At 32.8% G+C, this 23490-nt stretch overlaps 3 protein-coding genes and 1 pseudogene across 4 annotated transcripts; 2 read left to right on the top strand and 2 right to left on the bottom strand.

Moving 5' to 3' along the window:
• Positions 1-578: 578 nt before the first annotated feature.
• Positions 579-2945, top strand: LOC142524152 (protein IQ-DOMAIN 23-like). The gene is made up of 4 exons (XM_075627944.1): positions 579-1005; positions 1387-1587; positions 1674-1742; positions 1935-2945. Exons 1-4 carry the CDS (start codon positions 622-624, stop codon positions 2721-2723), a joined length of 1443 nt encoding a protein of 480 aa, XP_075484059.1. The 5' UTR covers positions 579-621; the 3' UTR covers positions 2724-2945.
• Positions 2648-5178, bottom strand: LOC142524153 (RHOMBOID-like protein 3). Its single transcript, XM_075627945.1, has 5 exons — positions 4479-5178; positions 4057-4220; positions 3812-3975; positions 3475-3725; positions 2648-3207 (listed from the first exon to the last, which is right to left on the bottom strand). Exons 1-5 carry the CDS (start codon positions 4748-4750, stop codon positions 3096-3098), a joined length of 963 nt encoding a protein of 320 aa, XP_075484060.1. The 5' UTR covers positions 4751-5178; the 3' UTR covers positions 2648-3095.
• Positions 5179-10905: 5727 nt separating this feature from the next.
• LOC142525029 (protein ROOT PRIMORDIUM DEFECTIVE 1-like) lies at positions 10906-11951 on the top strand (annotated as a pseudogene).
• Positions 11952-16052: 4101 nt separating this feature from the next.
• On the bottom strand, positions 16053-17682 carry LOC142524606 (heat stress transcription factor B-2a-like). Of its 2 annotated transcripts, none has more exons than XM_075628641.1 (3): positions 17460-17682; positions 17053-17312; positions 16053-16969 (listed from the first exon to the last, which is right to left on the bottom strand). In XM_075628641.1, the coding sequence occupies exons 2-3, from the start codon at positions 17293-17295 to the stop codon at positions 16229-16231; spliced, it is 984 nt and encodes a 327-aa protein (XP_075484756.1). In that variant the 5' UTR covers positions 17296-17312; positions 17460-17682; the 3' UTR covers positions 16053-16228. The 2 variants fall into 2 exon arrangements, with proteins under 2 accessions (XP_075484756.1, XP_075484755.1); XM_075628640.1 differs by having other exon boundaries at positions 17396-17677.
• Positions 17683-23490: the final 5808 nt, after the last annotated feature.

Genomic DNA, 23490 nt, shown 5'->3' with positions numbered 1-23490 from the left:
AGTTTCATGTAATAAAATACAACACAAAAAATTCTATAAAATCTTTTCATTGATTATTTTGTGAGATAGATATTCAATCCGAGCATATTCATGAAAGATTAAAATATTATTTGTTATTACAAAAGTATGATTTTTTTTGTTATTTATATTATAAAAAATATATAGTGTAATATATTATGTTTTTGATTGAAAAATATTATTTTTATTATTAAAATATTATTTTTTATTGTAAATATGAATCGATAGATTGAAAATTGTGAATAGATAGATTGAAATTGTGAATAGATATTTTTTTCCAAATCTCGTTTTACCCCTAAAATTTTAATAAGTAGTTGTAAAAATTGTAAAGTTTTTTTTTTTAAAAAAATATTCGATAGAATTTTTTTTTATCGAATTTTTTTAATGATCGAACAAAAGTTGAACGGACCAAGATCTTACTCTTACCTGTCAATTGTCGTTTGCTTTAAAATCTCAAGGGCTCCCACCTTCCAACTACCGCCACCATACGTCCACTTCACTCGCCTCTTTAGCGCGTCTTTCTATATTCTTCTCCACAATGTAATAAATACCCCTCGGCTTGCATCAAAGCTCTGTTCCTCTAGAAAATGTTCAAAAAATTGTATGGGCAAGACCGGTAAGTGGCTCCGCTCTCTTTTAGGCTCCAAAAAGTCGCCGGAATGTGCACCGGCGAAGGAGAGGAAGAAGGGAAAATGGGCTATCTCGATGCCGGCTGAACATTCTGCTAAGTTGAAGAATGGGGAGGGTGCTTCGGCGGGCCCGTTTGCTGAGGGATTGGATGCTAACAAGCACGCCATAGCGGTGGCGGCGGCAACTGCGGCCGTGGCGGAGGCGGCTCTTGCTGCGGCTCAGGCGGCGGCTGAAGTGGTTAGGTTGACCAGTGGGGGTGGGAGTGGCAGAAGCTCAGCTCCCGCGCCCTATGGCAGCATTGACCGGAGGTGCTTCGCGGCTGCTGTCAAGATTCAGTCGACCTTCCGAGCTTATTTGGTTAGTGAATATGTTACTTTTTCCTCTTTGATGTGAAAAATAACCTTTTTTTTTAACTTGTTCTTCATATTATATTTTTCTCATTCTTGAAATGAAAATATTTTAGTTTTGTATACAAATCGTCCCAAAACGTAATAAATTACGCTCAATTGAATTCTTAAATCGAAGTGAATCTTGAATGGGAAAAATTGTGGAGCACTGGTAGATTTAGTTCATTTCTTGAAAAGATTTGTCTACGCCCGAATGATTCGCCGGTGAAACTTTGATTATGAGAATCTTAAAAGATCTTTTTTTAAAATTCTATGGACAATTAAACTCAATTATCTATTTAAATTTAATTTAAAATGTGAAATATGCTGCTTCTCAACATGTGTTTTATAGGCTAGGAGGGCATTGAGGGCACTTAAGGGACTGGTGAAGCTTCAAGCGTTGGTTAGAGGACATATTGTTAGGAAACAAAGTGCGAATATGCTCAAGCGTATGCAAGCAATGGCTCGAATCCAGGCTCGAGCCACTGCACATCGAGCTCACGGGTCAGAGTCTTCTTTGTCCAGTATGAAGCACTCTAATGCTCGCCATCCTGTGAGTGTAGCTTCCCTTTACTCGAATCGAGCACGAACTTCGGATACAAGAGTGAAGCATACTTTGTTGTTTGTGATAATCTGCAGGGAGTTGTGAATCAAAGGAAGCACGAACACAGATTGAATAATTCCAAACACGAGGGATCGTTTCTTCAGGTGAATTAAACAAGTTCGTCGTAGACTGATCTATTATGCTGCATTTTCTCAGATTTTTTTATTATATTAATGCATATTTCGAGATCCATTTTTGGAAAAAAAAAAATTAAAAAGGAACTGAAAAGGGGGGGAATCCACCCCAGTACTCGGAGTTTAATTGTTAACATGTATTTTGGTTTCTTGAAAACGCAGCAATACAATACAAGACCACGAACTGGTAACTATACCAACAAAGAGACCTCTCGTATAGCTTCTAACCGTAACTGGTTAGATCAATGGATGGAACAATGCACGTTGAACAACCGCTTCGACACGTCCTTCACAACGAAACACGGCGAAGACGAGAGAATTGACAAGATTCTTGAAATAGATACGTGGAAACCTCACCATAATACCAGAAGATCTAGCCAAGCCCTCGCCACTTCCCAAAATTACTCATCTTGGAACCAAGATACAGGACAAGAATACTCAAAAATGGGTTCGTTTCCAAAACTTTCAACCAAACTTCAGAAACCGAATCCTAGTATATCTTCTGAGGAAGTCTCGTCTGTAATATCACCAAACTTTACTCCAGAAAGTGATCAACTTGCAGCATGGACGGCTGAGAATAGCCCCAAGTTTCATTCTGGGTCGTCTAGGGTAACTGGAAACCTGAGAGGGACGTTTACGCCCACGAAAAGTGAATGTTCTAGAAGTGTGTTTGGTGATTACCTTGGCCATCCTAGTTATATGGCCAACACAGAATCATCCCGGGCTAAAGTTAGGTCTCATAGCGTGCCTAAGCAGAGGATGCATTTCAAGGAACTAGGCATGAACCAGAAGTTTGGTAGTCATATTTGGGAATCGGATGTCTATTCTGAGAAGGGTTCAACTCTACCATCGAACCATATGATCAACACTTACCCGAACTCGGGTCAAAAGAGGCAAGGTTCTCATGGTAGTGCTGTCGGTATTAATTCGACCTATGGCCACAAGCTATAGTGATAGCTTTCTACCAAAGGTTGCAATTCAAATCATGACTCCGTAAACTTTAAGAAGAGTCCATACAACGTTCATCCAGAGCTACGATGTGAACTTCTGAGTGCGACATTTTCTTGTTTTCTAAGATTGGCTTTAGTGTAATCCTGTTTGTGCCTTGTGCTGAATTCATCGTGTACAAATGTTTGACTACATGAATTGATTAACAATCATAGTTTAATGTTCTCTGCTGGCTCACAATTACCAAATAGAATTCCTACACGAGCTGAGAATGAAAGAAACATACAGGGAACAAGAACTAAAGCATATACAAGTATTCTGTAAACATGAAAATGATTTTACTATCCAAAGCCTTGAGTTGTCGCTGATTCTTTATCATTCGTCGCATTTCCATTTCGAGGTAGGAACACAGTTTGCATAACGGCACCAGTGGCACCGTTCATACAAGTTTTCCCCTCGAAACACCATCACTAGACCTACCGTAAAACTGCATACACAACCAAAGATCATCGGCTAACAAAGAAATACGGTGAAGATAAACTGTTACTCATGGAGAGCTAAATTCTCTTTAATTTGTTTTAGTTTAGATCACAACCATGACATCTTTATACAGATGAAAATAGATTGGAATAAATATAATTGTTTATCTTTCTAACTGAAACCATTTCAAATTTATAGCATGGTATTAGTATTATATAAAATATAGTTTTTCATTTCTCACGGTAGAAAAAGCAAAAGGGCATCAAGCACATACCCTGAAATTACGAGAATCAAAGAAAGCAGCCCCAACACGTATTGGGAAGCTTTGTATTTGGATCGAGGTCTAGTGTGAACCGGAAGATTGTGTCGCCCAATCCACCCGAGTTGGGGACGAGGCAGTAGAATAAATCCGAGGAGGAACCCAGTTAAGAATCCACCTATATGCGCAAAATTATTCACATGTGGAAGAATGCCAAGTGCTAAATTTATCACAACTATCACGATAAGTGTCACCAAAGCCGCAACCTGTACAAAACGAAATAACTGATTATCATCGTCATTGAACAAACCTTAGTCTCAAATTCAATGTGAGATAAAGACAAGTAGTCCACCTTGTTACTATATATAGACCAGTTCGAAATCAACTCGGAAAGCATGGCTCCAAGAAGTCCAAAAAGAGCGCCAGATGCCCCAACAGAGATTCGGTTTTGAATAAACAAGGAAGACAATATACTCCCACCAACACCAGATAACAAATAGATGACGCCAATTCGAACTGCCATACAAACAGAATCACCCAGTTAAAATGCACAAGCATGTTCACAACTTTGAATCTTGACGGAAAAAAGAGCAATACCAAACCCGAATTGTTGCTCGAGGCGTATGCCGATTACGACAAGGCACATCATGTTTACTAGAAGGTGTATAAGACCAGCATGTAACCATATACATGAAATAAGCCTCCAGCTTTGATTTTGATGCACAACTTTAGCCCAATTAAGAGCGCCCATGTTATCTAATCTATAATATTAAGAACAAGAAGAAGATGTGGAACAGTTTGCTCTTGAATCCAATATAAAGAGGGTAACTATATAACAAACAACATACGTAATATAATATCCAAGTGAAAAATTTCGGCTCGAGACAAGCAAAAACTAAATCAACCCACAAAATTTTCAGCCAATTCAACACAGATTTGACCTCAAACAACTAAACCAACAGCAATAAATTCATAAAACGCCGAGTCAAAATTGAATAGAAACATATCGCGGTTCTTACGCTGAAGAAGAAGGCCCGAACAAAGGATTCTCCGTGAGTGGCTGGAAAGAGAATCTCCCAAGAAACCTGGCCACACACTTGTCATCATCAGCCCCGAAACTGGTAGCCCTGTTCCTGATACGCTTGGGGCAATTATTCACATACATCTCGACCACAAACACCGCAATATTAGCCAGAACAAAAATCGGAATCAACCATGATACCCAATTGCTTCTCCCTGCTGACGGGTTCATGCGTTTATCTACCCTGTCCTCTACAACCTCCCTTTCCATGGCAAATTCTCTTTTTCTGGGAAAAGAAACCAACTTTCTTCTTCTAGAAATTAAGCCTAAATTTATAAATGGCTCTGATTCTTTATTGCATACAAAAACAGGGCAAGAGTTGTTGCTCTGTTCCCCTATGGAGTAGGTAAGATCACCTTTTGAGTGTTCAAAAGTATTTGAACAGCCGCTTCTCCTGATAGGCCGCCACGTGTCACAAATCTCGGATCTTTGCTGACGTGGAGCGGGTTGTAGGGGACAGCGAGGCGGTGGACTTGGAGATAATTGAGATTAGGAGGTAACTGCAAGTTACGTCATATAAATGGCCTGGGCACTCCAGAAACTGGACTTTTCTATATCTCTTAGTATATGTAGTTTGGCTGTGGTATATCCATTATGTACCCATCTGTTTTTTCACTCAGCGGAAAAATCTCCCTCGAGCTCGTCACGCTTTTCGTTTTCTTTATATCTATTTTATATCTATATGAATATACAGATTGAATTGTGAATTTTTTTTATTATCCTCGTTAAAATTGTACTCTAACGACACTTTGTCTTCCTTTTATGTAATTAGTTGATTATTATTAATCCATTCATTAATTATTATTTATTACTCTTTCACTCAATTTCATGGCATGACTACAAATAATATCAAAGTATTTGTTCAACAACTAATGATTCGAATCAATATGTAATAATATTATTTATAAATTAAATTGGTTTTGTGAAAATACCTTACAAATAATAGTAATAGTGTTATACATTCTTTTATTAAAATAATCAATATGTAATAATATTATTTATAAAATTAATTGGTTTTGTGAAAATACATTACAAATAATAGTAATAGTGTTATACATTCTTTTATTAAAATAAATAATACAAAAAATTTATATTTAACAAAACAGAAACATTCTTTTATTAAAATAAATAATACAAAAAATTTCAATATATAATAATATTATTTATAAAATTAATTGGTTTTGTGAAAATACCTTACAAATAATTGTAATAGTGTTATACATTCTTTTATTAAAATAAATAATACAAAAAATTTATATTTAACAAAACAGAAACATTCTTTTATTAAAATAAATAATACAAAAAATTTATATTTAAGAAAACAGAAAATAAGAAATTATAAATTTATATGTCGAGGTTTAATCTATATCTATATTTATATACTAATAATCTGTATATTTTTAAATTTAAAATTAATTACTTTAATATTTACATTGACACCAAATTCACAGGAAATCACTATCATAAATACATGTTTATTTTTTTTTTGTTTTTCATCTACTCATTTAATAATAATCATTAATATATTTTTATTTTTAAATTTAAAATTAATTACTACATGTTTTCTTTTTCATATATTCTTTTAATAATAATCATTAATACATTTTTATTTTTAAATTTAAAATTAATTACTTTAATATTTACATTGACATCAAATTCACATAAAATCACTATCATAAATACATGTTTATTTTTTATTTGTTTTTCATCTATTCATTTAATAATAATCATTAATATATTTTTATTTTTAAATTTAAAATTAATTAATTTAATATTTACATTGACATCAAATTCACATAAAATCACTATCATAAATACATATTTATTTTTTTGTTTTTTTCATCTATTCATTTGATAATAATCATTAATATATTTTTATTTTTAAATTTAAAATTATTTACTTTAATATTTACATTGACATCAAATTCACAGAAAATCAATATCATAATGTTATAAATTTAAATAAATTGTTAATATTACGAACATTAAGGTAATAATGGGAAAACGAATAGAGATGAGTGTGATTAAATAAAATTAAATTATTAATAAATATTAAGGTCATATAAAACATTTTTTTCCCATTTAGAAGGTAGATATATATAGATTACTTATGTATCAACAAAAATACGTGATTAGGAGAAAATGTTTATATGTAAGTGATTTCATTGCAAACATTTAAGTTATTTAATCAATTTTCAATATATGATGCTAAATACATATTACTAAATAATATATTATCTATTAATTAATCTATTAAATATATGACTTTCATTTGTGATCTTACTATTATATTATTATTATTTTTTTTGTTTTACAATTTATCATGTTAATGATGTTATTTAAGCCATTTTTTTATCATAGTTTAATAAGATCATTAATAGTGTATTTAACTCAATCAAACTAATTATTATTTTAATTTACTTTTAAATTTAATTTTAATTACTTAAATTTATATATTGTCGTCAAATAATAATATGAAGACAAAGGGAGATGAGTCGGACTGAATAAAAATAAATTATTAATAAATATTAATGTCATACAAAATTTCTTTCTCCCATTTGGAATAAAAATATTTTCAGACTCTTTATGTGTCAATAGAGATATGTGATTGAGAGAAATGTTTGTCTGTAAGTGATTTCAAACACTGTTTTTAAGTTATTTAGTCAATTTTTTTATAAATACTGCTAAAAAAATATTACTAAATAATATGCTCCATTTGATCATTTTTTGTTCTTGCAATGAGAGAAATTTTTTTACCCTAGCGTTAACATGTTTGATTGTTATATGTCATTTGTATTGATCATGTAATTGTGTTTGGATTGTTTATGTGATTTGTTTGTTTGCACAAAGAAAAGAGAAACAAAATCAAATATCCAACAAAAATGGTTATTTTTCAATTTTTTATTGTTGAGATATTTTGTTAATTTTTAAACACATAATGCATGTTTTCTGTTTGCTTAGATTACTTAGTTTGAAGTGACTTACAAAATATTAAAAAAATTGAAATATTTCTTCGTTTTTACCTTATGTCTCAGAATATCAAGAGATAATATTTTTTATTTATTGGGGCAAATGTATTTCCAAACTTCTGTCTATAAATCAATATTTAATTTTTTTACGACATTATTATATTCTCTAATCAATTTTTTTTACTTAGATTGATAGAAGGCATTTTAATTTGAGTTTTTATTTTCTTGCTTATATTATTTTTGTAATATTATTTATTATGAAAATAATAGGTGAACTACAAAATTTGGTAGGTCTAAGAGTCCTCTGATGAACGACAAATATGGATAAATTATTAAAATATATAATATCCAGTATATTTTTGGCATGCGATTTTGTTCTAATTCAATGATTATGCATGATTCTAAATTTTAATTATATCACAAGTTAACACATGCTTTGTTGTTGCTATATATATTTTGTCAATAGTATAATATTTTTCTATGGTTTAAGAAAAATTGTGTGACTTTGAATTATATTTTTACGGCTGCTTTTCTAAATGGTTTTGTTATGATTTCAAGGCACCATTTTTCATTTGTGTTTTTTTAAAGAAGTGGAATGAATATCTATAAAACGATGACATTAATAAAGTGTCTTCTCTTTATTTGAAAAAAATATTGGAAAATTTATACAAATTGTGAATAATATGAGTTAATATTTAATTTGAAAGTGATTTATGCTTTTTATTGCTCGTATATACTTCAATTTCTTTGTTATTGTACTAAATAAATTATTTTTAAACTTTGAGTTATCATTTTTTTTTATCGAGGTTGTTTGTGTTATGATTTTTTTATTCGTTTTGGTTAGTATTGTTGACGGTAATTGATTTTTCTGATACTATATGATGTGTCTTGTTGTTTATATAAAAATAAGTATGAAAGTATACCAATCAAAGCCACGTATTTTGGGTCTTCTGTTCTACGAAGAGAATAATAAATGGTTTCTGTAAATTATATAATTTCTTGGTTTTTCATACATATAGTCTACGAAATGCGTCAACTTTTGAACAAAAAAGTTAAGACAAATATAGTGGATGAAAAAAAAAAGACATGTTAAATAAAAAAAATAATGTTGTGTATTACTATGTTGGGTGCAATAATTGTCCCTGCTTGGTAGAGCCGTCGAACCGTGGTGCTTGAGCTGCTGTGCGGTTTAAAAGATTTGAGTTGCACCATTACTACTAGCTATAGCTTTGGTAAAGCGGCAAGCGCTCGGCCCTACAATTGGTATCAGAGTCAAGGTCACGTGTTCGATTCCCATTGATTGCAAGGAGTGCAATTATTGGGAGGGATATTGTCGGGTGCAATAATTGTCCCTGCTTGGTAGAGCGGCCGAACCGTGGTGCTTGAGCTGCTGTGCGGTTTAAAAGATTTGAGTTGCACCATTACTACTATCTATAAATTTTGGTAAAGCGGCAAGCGCGGTCCTATATACTATGTCATAATTTCTGTATGATATAATTCAAGCATATTTTTTTATAGATATTTGAAATTAAGTCCAACTAAGTAACATGAAACATATACATATATATTAAATCATATTTAAAGCGAAATATTAAGATCAAGAATGATTCAGATTTAAATTTAAACGAAGCACAATGAAGAAGAAATTGAAGAATTGTATGTGTACGTTAAGTGTTATATATTGATCATGTTGTTACTTCATGGTTGTGCGACATATGGATGTCATATAAAATGTCAATATTTCTCAATAAAATAGTTTTCAAAAAGAAAAAATTCTTCATTCAGAAAAAGAAATACATAAAAAACAAATTGTGCATAATTCTTATTCTATTTATAATGGTATGAGAACAATTCTAAAGCTTTGTTGACACAATATAATAGATCAATTTTGTGCATTTTATTGAGACATTAAGCAAGTTTCACTTTATTTCCTCCAATATTATCTCGATATATTTCGATGTGACTACGAGATTGTTTTTGTCTCTTTTTTTAGTCAAAGTGTCTAACCAGCTAATTAATAACATATATGATGGTAGCATAGAAAACTCCTCGTCAAATAAATTCACTTAGCCAACTATTGAAATTCAAATAAAATTCTACAATATTTCATCAAATTAATTTTGACTATCATAAAATGCTCATGAAATCTAAATTGTTATATTATTAGATGTGATATTGAATAAAACAAATACTTTGACGTATATTTTAATGATATCTCATATGCATATCTTAATTACATTATTCGTATCTCTTCTCAAGATTTTTAAAATACAATAATTAATTTTGTATATCGTTCCATAAGATATAAAATATTATAAAACAAAATATAAACTCGATAGAAGAAAATTTGTTTTGTTTCAATGAATAATACAATATTATGTTCTAAACGCAACAAATGAGATTGAAACTATATCATTCTTATGACATGATGCACGCAATCATTATTTCAAAGCTTTCAAAAAATGACGATCAATATGACTTTCTTGAATTGCGTCAAATTAAATGAGGACACAATTTTAAAATATAGCCATTTGAAGAGATTTCAAGTATTTTTCTCACAATGATTGAGAAATAGTTGTTAAAAATTTATTAACCTTATAGCTATATGTTTATAATATTGATACTAAATATATAAAAATGATATCACAAATATCACAATATTTGAAGAAGGTGCAACATCATTCATTGATTTTGTTGTTGAAGAATATATAAGTTATACATACTTTTAGTCACAGTGAAAACTTATCGCGAGTAAAAGCATTTTTTCTTAGAATTTATAGTTGATGATTGTCAAAAGCTGAAAAATCATTTAACAACAAAAAAGATAGTCGGAAAAATAAGATTATCAGATAAAAACAATGTAGAAAACCGAAAAAATGTCGTGATAAAGAAGCAAACTATGAGCATGTCAGATCCCGGATAAGTATTGTAAATAACATAATATATGTTAAAGACGATCAGATACTTGCTGAGCATACCAAAATAGTTATATGCATATTATAATAAACTACGACAAAGAGTTGTTGAGTTCTCAAAATCAACCAAGAAGCATATTGGAAAGTGTTTCGAGTGGATAAGATAATTTCTCTTATTCATATACCGTCTATGGTCATGATTTTTTATTTTTTATGGCTTAGTTTGTTTCAGTTGATAAATGTTATTAGCCATGTTTTAATTCATTTAAATATTATCAAAATTTCGTACATATATTTTCAACAGTTTAGGTTTTTACGTGCAACGCACGTGCATTTTTCTAATATATATATATATATATATATAATAATAATAATAATAATAATAATATATGTGACAATGAGTAGATTCATATCGGATAAACGAATCAATCATATTGATATTTATAATAAAAAATAATACGACGGTCTCACAAGATTTTCCATGTTTATTAGGTTAGAATAAGTGCGGATCGTACGCAAAGATTTTGGCTTACCCGATGATTTTGAGTACTTGGCAGTTTTTAAGTACCCGAAGTACTTTGGACCGTTCGATGCTGATGAGACTAGGAACAAGTATATTGGAATGGTGGAAAGGGATGAAAGTTTAGGTGTTTCTGAGATTGAGAAAGCGAGGGAGAGAAGGGCGCTGATGCAGAGGATGTTCGGTTTTCATTTATTGTTAATTTTCCTCCTGGGTTCAAGATTGGAAAGTATTACAAGATTGCAGTCTGGAAATGGCAGAGGTTGCCGTACTGGTCGCCATATGATGACGTTTCAGGGTATGACTTATTGACTTGAGGTCTTTGGAGGCGCAGAAAAGATGGAGAAGAGAGCAGTGATCATGATTCATGAATTGCTGACGATAACCGTGGAGAAGAAGACAACATTAGAGAGAATCGTGCATTTTAGGATGGGCATTGGATTGGCCAAAGAAGTTGAAGGAATTATTGCTCCAAAATCAGGGGATATTTTACATTTCGACTATGGGGAATCATGGGAAGTTCCACCTTACAATCTATTTATCAGCTACCTCGGGGAACATGGTTGATTTTTCAACGTTTTGAGGAGTTCTTGTTGCCAAATTCTCCTTGCATATAAGAAGCCGAAATTCTTAGCTTGCCGCTAACACGATGGCCGACTTATCTTGTTGAAATGATCCAAAGCAGCTATCAGTTCCCTGTTTTGTAATCTTTCTTCAAACTTGTCATGGCTCTCTCCAAATTCGTTACATCGTTTACGCAGATACTCGGATGGCACTCTTCTTTGGGAGAGACTGCTGATTGGATCATTGGAACTAGTTTAAGATTATGAAAGGAATGCTGCAAGGTATTGGTTTAGCATGTGAATGAGGTTGTAAAGCTTGATTACCCCGCGCCACTAGACTAGGATGGTGATTGGTGGGTAATTAAAAAGAGAGAGAAGATGGACAGAAGAAGTATTCAACTCAAATTTGGATCAAATCAAATGTGGAAAAAATGGTATTTTTTGGCGTAGAAAAGTGTTTCTTGTTACACACTAAAAACCTTTTGCTATACTACGGTCGAATTTTTCGTCTACTGATCTCAAATCATTAAATTATATAGGTCTCTTATACTTCGATGAGCAATAAACTCCATATTGTAAGCATTCAAGAATTGATCAAATTCAACTCATGTAGCAGTAGCACTGCCAATACCATGCAATTTACTTGAAACACTCGGATCACCTGTACAGAAAAACTAAGAAGTTTTTGCTGATAGACTGCTACTAGAATTAGGGGGTGGGCACATGTCAGGTAGTAAAATGCTCGATTACTAATGGATGACGTCGGGTACCCGATAAACCAATTTTTTTTTTTTTACAAAAATCCTATTATTTCCAAGAAAAAAAACATACACGTTACATTCACTATTGGATTTCAAGTTGACTTTTTCTCAAAAAATTTCGCAAACCTCTCAGAGATGAAGAGTCTTTTCTGTGCAATTACAAATGCGAAGTAAGTCTCCTTATTTTAGTGGTGAAACTGAATACTTGAAATTCAACAGACCCTCTGTTTTCTTCGTTTTCTTTTTGCTGTTAGGCGAAGCAGCCAGAATGATGTACCATAGATTGCGAAAGTCCAGTAGCCGAAAGCATCACTACCTTACGCTCTGACCTTAGTAGCATGAGACATGTGGAATCCCGTGTGGATTTTTCTTCCTTTTCTTTTGCAGCATTTCGCTCAAAGGGTTGAATGGAGATAGTGCATCAAGTTGTTCGCGAGGGCCAACTTGATCCTTTTCCCCAGGGATCTCAGATGAGGGACCTGGGAGAGCCGCTGACTCCAACTACCATCCATGTATGATCCATATTAGATCTGACCAACTGTCTATCCTACCTCCGCTACGTTCTTGATAACCCATCTTTGTCTCAGTAGAGCTTTTCAGCAAGAAAACCCTTCTATTTCTGTTACAAAAGACGGTGCTTGCTATAGAATATCTTCTTTGAGGAATAAGCCCGGTGGCGCCTAAGCTCTCGTTTTGGATAATCAGTTGGTCTCAAGTAGCCTAATTTGATGGATCTTTCGGGTCTCTTTCTCAATGCTGGAAGAAAGGCCTACTTAAATAGAAATGAAGTACCACACATTTCCAGTGGAAAACTTTAAGGCCTCAATGGCCTCGGACTTGAGGTTACCCCTGATTAGTGTTTCGGTCTTAGCTCCCCAAATCTCTTCCAGTGAATTGGGTAAGTATTGCGGAAAAAAATCTCAATATTGTATTCGCCTAGAATAAAAACAAAAATGACGTTTGTGCAAAATAGATCGATATGAACATCATGAGTTGTCCCGTAATAAAACCAGCCATTGATGATACCACAATCGAAAGGGCGTGCTAACCAATTTAACCACTCCAACTAGATAAATGGATGGAAGAAAAACCCTACCCACAGCTACAAGGGATATAGATGCACCGACAGAAGGAATGGCACCCGTACTCTAATAAAGGTTTCCACAAAGCAATGGAATGAGCTATTTTTTTATTTGACTGATGAGGCTACCAAATAATTAATATACTTTTAGCTTTTCGAAAAGGAGATGATCAAATTCATTCTTTTTGCCTCAGTCTTTAGCGCGAAAGACATGACAAAAAGGCCATTTCTTTCGGGTTATGACCCTATGCTGATAACAAGTCCTAAAATAGCCTCTTCATTAGTCTTCATTCCGGTGATTCTTTGTGTCCCTTGCTTGCAAGACTAGGCGCTAGACTTTAGACTAGGTGAAGTGAACTAATAGCAACTCATATCTCTCTATAGAAGAACTCTCTTCCTTTGCCAACGCGGGTCACTCAAGTCGCAATCAGAAAGCCAATTATTGTGCTTATAATTTTTTTATTTTTTCTAAATACGGAACTATATGAATAAGGGAAAAACTCCAGGAAAGGAAAATTAATGATTCATATAAATCACGAGCTAGCCATGCTCGAAGTCTTTACTTTAACCGCAAGGAGGGGGATGCCGAAGGCAGGGCTAGTGACTGGAGTGAAGTCGTAACAAGGTAGCTGCTTTCCATAGGATCAAAAGAAGGACACAAGTCGCATACACACCGTATTTTTTACTGTAATTACCGAGATAAATATTCTTGGAGAGGAGTTGAACTCAAGATCAGTCACCTGACTGACCGTTCTAGGAAACCTCCTACTCAGGAAAACCAGCCCTCACCATCTACTCGTCCAAAAGATGAGATGGATGCTCCTTTCACGGTATCCTGTGAGTCTCTAATTCAAAGCTAACCGCTTCCTGAATAAGACTTTTTGGGAACAAACTCACTCGACCAAAGGAAGAGGAAGCGGGAGTTCTTAGATGGCCTTTTGCTACATGACATAAAACAACACTGCAAAAAGTTATCCTCGGCTATTTTAGTATGAAACTTTGAGGGATGGTTCGGTATGACAGAATATGGTGAGAATGGAATGGATATTCTTAATCTCATTCGCAGAAATAAAATAATGCCCTTAAGGTACTACCTCGATGATGCATTTAAGGGTATACATTTATCAATACATGTAGGTCCATTGATTTTTCAGTAAACCTCATATTTATTATTAAATATCCACTCTTAAATGCATGATTTGGGTAATACCCAAAAAAATAGCTTGAAACTTTCTTTCATTTCATATTTTGTTTGGTACAACATTTGGAAAGAAAATACTCATCCGATGAAAATATGCATTGTTATAAAGTTTATTCATTCTCTCTCTCCCAACTTTTTATTTATATATGTATATTCTCTCTTTTTATTTTTAAAAATCTTTTGATAATAAATATTTGTCACTAATTTTTTATAATTAATAATAAATGACATTAATAAAAATTTAATAATTTTTATAATAATAGTGAATGACTACCAATTCAAAATAAATAGAATGACTATTGTCATATTCGAAACAGCCATTTTCATTCTAATGGTATATCAAATATGTGTATTTCGAATGAGGTGGAACATCATTTTGTTCTCCCCATATTCTCTCCCTACCAAGCAGCTTTGTAAATTAAGCTTAGTTTGACCGTTTGAAGAGTTCATTCTATTTACATTTGGAAGGAAAATTTATCTCTAAAATTATAACACATTTTTCCTTCCGTTGAAATCTCTCAAACAAACAATATGTTCAAATTTCCTTTTCTTTCCATTCTTTTCTTTTCAAATCCCCAACTCCCAAACCAAAGTTTACAGATGTTTGCTGAGCTCATCTCATTGCAGTCATATTTTCTCCTCCAAGCTTACTAGCTAAGCCTAGATTTTCTTGCAACCTTCATTCAAGCACGAGATACAACATCTGAAATTGCACTGGCTCGAAATTGGAAACCTATTTGAGAATATATGGATCATCTAAAGATCCTTTGAGCATCGGGATCGACATTCGGCAAATAAGAGTAATATTCGAAAAATAATCCAACTTCTTGTCAATAATTTCCACTGTTAAACAAACCAAACGGATGATAACACGTGACAACCAAAAGAATGGAACATTTCTCACCTACAAACAGGAAATAATTCATTCGGAACACTCAGTTTGGCAAATAAATATGAATATACAGCCCATCAAACACCGTCTCACGAATCTTTATCTATGAGACATATCAATCTTATCGATATTCACAATAAAAAGTAATACTCTTGACATAAAAATTAATATTTTTTCATGGATTACCCAAACAAGATATTTATCTCACAAAATACGACCTGTGAGACCGTCTCACATAAATTTTTACCAAAATTTTAAACCTATGAGAAAAACTCGAAATTAAATGGGTTTGAAAATTTTCAAATTTGATACGTGGAAATCCCTAGTTCCGCCCGAATGTCATCTCTAGTTAAAATTACTTGCCTAAAACTTGATAAGGTCAATGGTGGCTGGCGCCGCCCAAAGTCTAGCAACAATTTTTCACGCAAATTGAACTTGCGGACGTAACTTTCATGTCAAGCTCGTTATTTATTCAACGAAAAAAATTTAAAAATTTTTGAAAAATAATAATCATCTCGAATTTGTATGAATAATTTCAAATACAATTAAGTAGATTATTTTTTAAAAAAATTTGGTCGTGTTATTTGCTAATTATCCTGCATTCTACAACTTAATGTAATTACTATATATTATTTATATGACATCACATTGAGAAAAAAGAACCATCCAGTCCAGAGGCATCAATTTAAAATTACAAAAATATTAAATTTAAAAGAAAAAAACAAGCCACGTGATCTGATCTGATCTGATCTAATACTCCTCTACGCTAATCATGACCGTCCATTCCTATCCCATCCTCGAGTTACTCCGCTTCAGCCACGAGGACCCCTGGTCGTCTCCCTGATCCGACGGCTCAGATTTGATATCATCACCCTGCTGCAGCTGTAAATCCATTTCGTGTCCCGACGAACTACCTTCGCCTTCCCTTCCTCGTTTCAATCCTATGGGCACACCGAACAGCCTAGCGCTGATTTCCTCAGCCGCGGATCTGATGTTGTTCAACTCCGCGACGCTCACCAATTCGGCGGTGATGTCCATTTCGTCGCAGGATCTTGCCATCGGCAGCAGATCCAACGGCTTTAAAGTGTTCTCTGCCGAATTTTGCTGACTGATGTGGTGTTGGTTGTCGATTCTACTGCTACTGGTGGTGTTGGAGTAATTTGACATTAAATCGTATATATTGTTGCACATGTTCTTCATGTGGTTCAGCTCTTTGTTGAGATGGACGTTCTCCTTTCTCAATCTATCGTTTTCGCCCATCAACTCCAACGCGCTGCCGCTGAATTCGCGGACCACGGCGGGAGAGTTGGAGGAGGAAAGTACCTGTTCCTCGCCGGAGTCGGACGGAGACACTGCCACAGGAAGTACATCTGGAGTCGCCACGGGAAGTATCGGCGGGGCTGCCGCCGCGGTAGGTGAATGTGTCGAGACTTTCCGGCGCTGTATATCGCCCAGAAGATTCTTCTCCCCTCGTCGGAAGCAGTCGTTGGAGAACTCCCATCGATCAGGTACAACCTTCCTAAATCCCTATGAATTCATCAACAAAAACAAATTAATTAAACACAACAAAAGATCCTTCGTGAAAAAAAAAACTATAGACTAAAGCTAACGTAAGTGTTGAGCTGGCGAACGAAGCTGGAGAAATTGTTGTGCTTGAAATACTTGGGGAGCAAATCTCTGGCGAACTCCGTCTGATTCCAAACGATGAACGTCGATCCGTCCTCGTTCCAGGAGATGACGTCATCAATGGCGGGGTCGTCCACGAGCTGATAGGTCTTGGTCAAAAACGGCGTCGGAAGCATCCTAGAGGTCTCTCCGGCCGCGGAATCACCTCCGCCGCCGTTCCGAGCCATCCCGCTCCTCCCTCCACCTGAAACAACCACCAAATCCACACGAAATCACATTAAAAAATCAACAAAAAAAAAGTAAAATCAATATCAATCCAATACTTACAAAATCCAATCCAGATTCAAATTCAGAGGTAGATCTGAATCAAAATTGTAAAAAAAAAACGTACGCCAGTCAATTCTAGAAAGTTCGGATTATGAAATTGAGAGTAAAAGGGGGAACCTTGGAGAAGATAGCTTAGAATGAGGAAAAGAAGAATAAAAGGCCAAAGAAAGAACGAGAAGTTTCGGTGTACGTGGCTACGAATGGCTTGGAAGGAGACAGCTAGTGTTCCATTTGAAGGCCGTGTTTGTTTCTAAATTTCATCAATCGGTTCATTTATTATTATAATTTCTTCAACATTTAGAATAAATTTATTTTTCCATTTTTATACTGATTAACAGTAAATTTACATTTCCAACCTTGTGATTTGTATTTTTTTATCATTTTTTATGTGTATATATGGATTTTTGAAAAGAATTCGCATATGTATTATTTTTTTTGTAATATTTTTTTATCTGAATTTATATTGTAAAAAGATAGAAATTAATTTAATTAAATAAAAATATATGAAGTGTACAAAATTACTGGCATATAATAATAATAATAATAATAATAATATATGTTTGAGAATTTCGATCTCTTTTGAATTTCGAGGTCTGAGTGTGACCAATTCAAGATAGAAGATATTTTGAAGATGCGGGAGCTCTTGTTGTATTAGGCGAGGGCATGTGAATTGGTGTATGTCAGTGCATTGTCATGCATTTACATATTATATATTTATTAAATAATAATTGTTTATTATTATTTTGTCTAATTTTATATTATATATTTGGTTATTATTAGTTATAAAACTATATTACATCTTTTGACTGTTCTAGAATAAATACGTAGGTATCAAATATAACGCACAAAAAACAAAAATTGACCCCATGTACAGGATGGCTTGATTATACAAACTTGAGCCTAATATCAAAAGCAAACAATTTGTAAGCATATGCCTACACACGAAGAATTTTTTATAATAGAGGTATAAAAAAATTCAACTTTACCAAAATAAATGTACATCAGTATGAATTGACGAAGCTGTTTTTAGAGGCAGGACAAAAATAACGAATTTTCGGTATATCGAGATTATTGTATCGAAAAAATGTTTAATTACAGAATTTTCGGTATACCTAAGATTTCGGTATGATACGGTAACAATACCGAATTTTTCGGTACGATAATGATATGTCATTTGAAAATTCTGGTATATACCGAAATACCGAAAAATATATAAAATTTTAAAATATTATAAACAATAAATTTATAAAATTTTAAAAATATAAGGTTTTTTCGATATAAAAACGATAATACTGATACCGTATCAAAATTTTCGGTATATTGTATGATTTCGGTATAATCGATATGTTAGTTATATATACCGAAATTTTCGGTATACTACGGTATCGGTATGAATTTTCTTATACCATAATTTTCGGTATGATATATAATTTTCGGTTCGATATTTTACTATATATCACCTCTAACTATTTTCATTACAACGGGATACACTTGAACATTTGAAAATTGAAAGAGAGTCGACTTTAAAAATGTAAAAGTTATGACTTCGTGAAATTAAATTAAAGTCGTTATTTCTCAATATTAGTTGGACAAAACCTTGATACCTGAGTGGGTAAACATGAAAAGGACTAATAATTATAAACATTGACAACATATAAATAAAAGTAGGTCTCTTGTGAGACGGTCTCATGAATCTTTATGTGTGAGACGGGTCAATTTTACCGATATTCACAATAAAAAGTAATACTTTTAGCATAAAAAGTAATACTTTTTCACGAATGACCCAAATAAGAGATATGTCTCACAAAATACGACTCGTGATATCGTCTCACAAAAGTTGTCTATAAATAAACTAAGGAGACTTAAGTGGAAGTTATTTACTTATTACCAATCCCTAATATAATTAATTCTTTGTACGTCTTATATTGTAATCTCATTTTGAGGAGGAATAATGGGTGAATTATAAAAAGAGAACAGTCTAATTATTAAATTAAAAAAAAGCGTCTAAGACAATTATTCAGAATAAAAGAGAAACCAGAAAAAAAAAAAAATTATTGTAACAGTTTATCTTCTTCGGTTCTGAATCGAGGATAATTGATCATAACATTACTTTCTCAATTTTGCTAAAAATGTTAAAATTGTTCATATCGACTCATTTCAGTTCTTTATAATTACGGTTAGGATCGATGTAAAACTAGAAATGACAATTTAATAACTTCGTTCTTGAAATGTTTGTTGTTTTTGACATTCGAACGATCATATTCACATTGTTGCCCATTTTTCAAGTCTGAGTTGATCTTGTCATCAGTTAATATATGAAGTGATAAGGTTTGGGATTAGTTGAGCTCATCTATCGGCTCTGTTCCAAGTCCAATATGCCTATAAGAATATGAGTAAATTTGTATGCAAACTTAAAACTTCTCTTCAGGCAGTGCAAAACCTACGACTTGCACTAACTTTTTTAACATCTTAACATTTGATGCAGACTTCCACCTATGAATATGATTTGTAGTTATTTGTTGTTGGAAATTTGAAATAAATTTAAAGTTTGAATGAAAATTATGGCTCGTGAATGTGGAAATATCTATTGACTCTTCATATTTTTGAGTTAGTTGCGACTCAATATCTTTGAGTTAATTGGATTCTTTTAACTCTTCATATTCTCGAGTTAATTGTAAGATTCATTGAGTTAATTAATCAACCGACGATTTGACGCTTGTCATTTGGATAGTCAAACAATGAGATAAATCGAAAATGTAAGCTTGCATTATTCCGGAATTTTTCCACTACATACCGAAAAATAACAGCTATAAATCAATCTTTAATAAATAATAATAATGTAAAATTTGACGCATTCCTTAATATTTCAATTTCTTTATTAGAATTTATCCACTCCTTGTAAATTATTGGTGTATTACTAAAGAATATAGGTGTCCTTTTCTTCTCGAATAGAGAGGCATTGCGCACATATGAGTAGAATAAAAAAATCGGACATTTTCTTTTTTTCCAGAACAAAGATAGAGAGACGTTTTCTCTTCTTTTTATTTTCTTTTTGTGGCTAAAAATTGAGTGGATAATTTATTCTCATCCAAATAGGGAGTATGGTCCCCTTCAAACAATTTGCATTTTCAGACATAAAATGATGGATAGAGCCACAAGACACACACGTATCCATGCAACCCTTATCTTAAAGGCAACAACTAAAAGTTTAGGTCAATTTATTTGTTGATCAAAGATAATTTAAAAATAATCAGGATTTCGATTTTCTCTGCTAAGGTTTTTTCGGATGAGTTTGTCGCACATGGTTTGTCCAGTATATTTTATCTTACTAGCATGGTTTATATGTCACTGTATTTGCTCGGAAGTTACACAATACGCAGTGTACCTGATATGAGTCGAGTCAGTCTATCGTTTCGAGTCCAAATTATTTTATTGCATAGTCTCTCATTAGATAACTACTATCTATCATATCATTTCTCATACATAGCTTTTATACACTTAACAAAACCACTTGTTCTTTGAACAGTAAAAAGAAAAGCATTCAAACAAAAAAAAGGGGTATGATCTTCCTCACTATCCATCTATAAAGATGGTAAAAGCCAATTTCATTGATTAAAACAGAAAATTTCGGAAGAATCTTAGGTTAGAATAAATTTCTAATCATCTGAATCCCTTCTTTTTCGAAATTGAGGACCCAAAAGAAAATTTAGTTACTAATATTGTTTGTTTACATTATCTCATTCTCAATTCTCGAGTCCCACCTTTTCCATCTATGTTCTTCCTCGAGAATAATAAAGTATTCAAGCGTGATATCAAGTGAAAAGAAAAATATTATACACTCTATGCAAATCATTCCTTTAAGTATGAACATATGTTATTTAAACGAATTTTTTATGAAAATGATTGAACTTTTGTGAAGACAGATTAATTTTTGACAAATTGTTGATATTTCTTAAATAAGAAATTTGTGTGTGTGTGTAGATAGATAGATTTAAAAAAATTGTACAAGATACTTTTTAAATGAAAAACCATTTTAAATATATTTTAAAAAATTTCCTTCCTCTATGATGTTTTTCGTGAAATTATATATATCATTTTGTTAGGAATATTTGTTAACAATGCAAATAATTAAGTATTATTTGGTTTAATAATCGACTCTATCCATCATAAGTTTAGTTTTGTAAAACTCTCTTTAATCAAAATATATTAAAAAAAATGAACACTCTTTATTGTCTTGAGGTTGAAATTTTTAAGTTCGACACATACATAAAAATCTAATCTCAGATACAAGTGTACGACACTATGTGCACCGAAAGGTAGTGTATAACATCCTAATTTGACGACTGTCTTCATTGTACTAACACGAGTTCTTCCAATTTGGTTATGTTCTCACTCACACGTTCTTTAGGGAACTTCTCTAAAGCTCACCCGAATTATCTCAAATTATCATGCTTAACTTTGGAGTTTTTAAGCTATATGCTCTCGAAAAGAAGATGTATCATGTTAATATAAGTGGTACAATCAAATTTTTTATGCATCAAATTTTATTGTGTGATCGATTCATTTAAGCTACCCATCGCCCAATCATTGGTAGATTTTTCATCTTTCAGATATTAATCACTCATTTTTTTGAGCATGTATCCCTAAGAATTACCAATCATATATCACCCTAATATTTTGGTGTATGAATGTCAAGCAGGCCATGGGAAATTTTTTCACATGGATCCATACATTTCATTAAATGGAAAAATATAATCTCTTGATAAGCTTTTAGTCCTCAACACCTAATAAATGCATTGATTCAAAACCCCCCAATATCAAATAGATTTATCCGATAAATAATGTTAAAAGTACAACAAATATAACGTACAATCATGTTGACAACAAGTATATCGTAAGATTTTGCTATTATATCGTGAGATTTAGTTAAATGAAATTTTTAGATTTAATTTTTTGTGTTGTACAAATTTGATTGTACATATAACATCCACTAGTTTTTGGATCAAAATCAAGCCACCAAGTTTCCCACCCCACTATCCCTTTATCACTTCTCTTTCCCAATCTTTCATTCACTTTTAATTAACTTATTATTTAAGCCATCACCTTCAATATATTACAATCAGCGTCCAGGAAATCTAAATTCTAAATAGAATTTTCTAAGTAATGAGCCAAAATCCGAGTTGTGTTGATTCTAAATAAATTAGTGTGCGTTACGAGTGTATTTGTTCTGAATGAATGGGTCAAATTTAATGTTTTAGATGCTATTTATTATAAAATTCATTCATTTTTATTGTCTGTAAATTATTATTGATTAAATTACAAATAAAACAATGTTTATATGTGTGCATTTGAAATATTTTTTCACATCAGATTAAAAAGTTCCAGTCATCCCCATGATCACCAAAAATCATCAAAAATTGAAAACTAACACGAAAAATTTATGATCATTGGAATTGTACTATTCACGACAACATAGGACTTGTACAAAAAAGGGTCACGCGACACAATTTGAACAAATCAAACAAAGAATTTTTGCAGCAAATTTGTACGGAGCCACCCACGCCTCCAAGATTTTTCACCAGTTGGAGAGTTCCAAGTATAAATGTGGAGAAAATCTCATTTATAGCACCGAAATTCTACCCAAAAAATATCTGAATCGCCGTAAGGCTCACGTACAAGTTTGATTTATTGCTCATCGAGGAGTTCACTAAAGTTTCATTAATTTTTCAGTCCTCCTTGGATGATCCAGTTCCGGAAACACCCAATGAATCTATGGAACAGCATGTAATATGACCTAGGACATCACAAGTCTGAGATATTATTACATGCCGGAGATATCAACTGGATCTTCTGAACAACGTGCTACACACAGGTGCGTATGGACTAAACATGAGATTTTCATAGTTGATCCTTGAACACCTGCCCCAGTTTGGTCATATACATATGACCCGCTATCAAGAACAGAATTACAATAGCTAAATGATGTGCACAATATCGGTCAGCCATAGAAGTTACTGGATCTAATCCTCCACGAAAAATAAGAAATTCCGTATATTTTGACCAATTCAATGTGAAAAATAGAGTTGCTCCCTCGG

The sequence above is a fragment of the Primulina tabacum genome, chromosome 14, assembly GCF_025594145.1.
Source record: "Primulina tabacum isolate GXHZ01 chromosome 14, ASM2559414v2, whole genome shotgun sequence".
Classification (NCBI taxonomy): domain Eukaryota; kingdom Viridiplantae; phylum Streptophyta; class Magnoliopsida; order Lamiales; family Gesneriaceae; genus Primulina; species Primulina tabacum.
Note: the sequence above shows the minus strand (reverse complement) of the source record. Positions and strands in the feature narration are given on the sequence as shown.

What these genes read in the sequence shown, in the direction of transcription:
- LOC142524152 (XM_075627944.1), top strand. Translation starts at nt 622, where the DNA reads ATGGGCAAGACCGGTAAGTGGCTCCGCTCTCTTTTAGGCTCCAAAAAG. An exon ending in CGACCTTCCGAGCTTATTTG is followed by an intron (nt 1,006 to 1,386) that starts GTTAGTGAATAT and finishes TGTGTTTTATAG; the next exon opens with GCTAGGAGGGCATTGAGGGC. An exon ending in ACGAGGGATCGTTTCTTCAG is followed by an intron (nt 1,743 to 1,934) that starts GTGAATTAAACA and finishes TTGAAAACGCAG; the next exon opens with CAATACAATACAAGACCACG.
- LOC142524153 (XM_075627945.1), bottom strand. Translation starts at nt 4,750, where the DNA reads ATGGAAAGGGAGGTTGTAGAGGACAGGGTAGATAAACGCATGAACCCG. An exon ending in TTCGGGCCTTCTTCTTCAGC is followed by an intron (nt 4,221 to 4,478) that starts GTAAGAACCGCG and finishes TTAATATTATAG; the next exon opens with ATTAGATAACATGGGCGCTC. An exon ending in CGAGCAACAATTCGGGTTTG is followed by an intron (nt 3,976 to 4,056) that starts GTATTGCTCTTT and finishes TTTGTATGGCAG; the next exon opens with TTCGAATTGGCGTCATCTAT.
- LOC142524606 (XM_075628641.1), bottom strand. Translation starts at nt 17,295, where the DNA reads ATGGCTCGGAACGGCGGCGGAGGTGATTCCGCGGCCGGAGAGACCTCT. An exon ending in TTCGCCAGCTCAACACTTAC is followed by an intron (nt 16,970 to 17,052) that starts GTTAGCTTTAGT and finishes ATGAATTCATAG; the next exon opens with GGATTTAGGAAGGTTGTACC.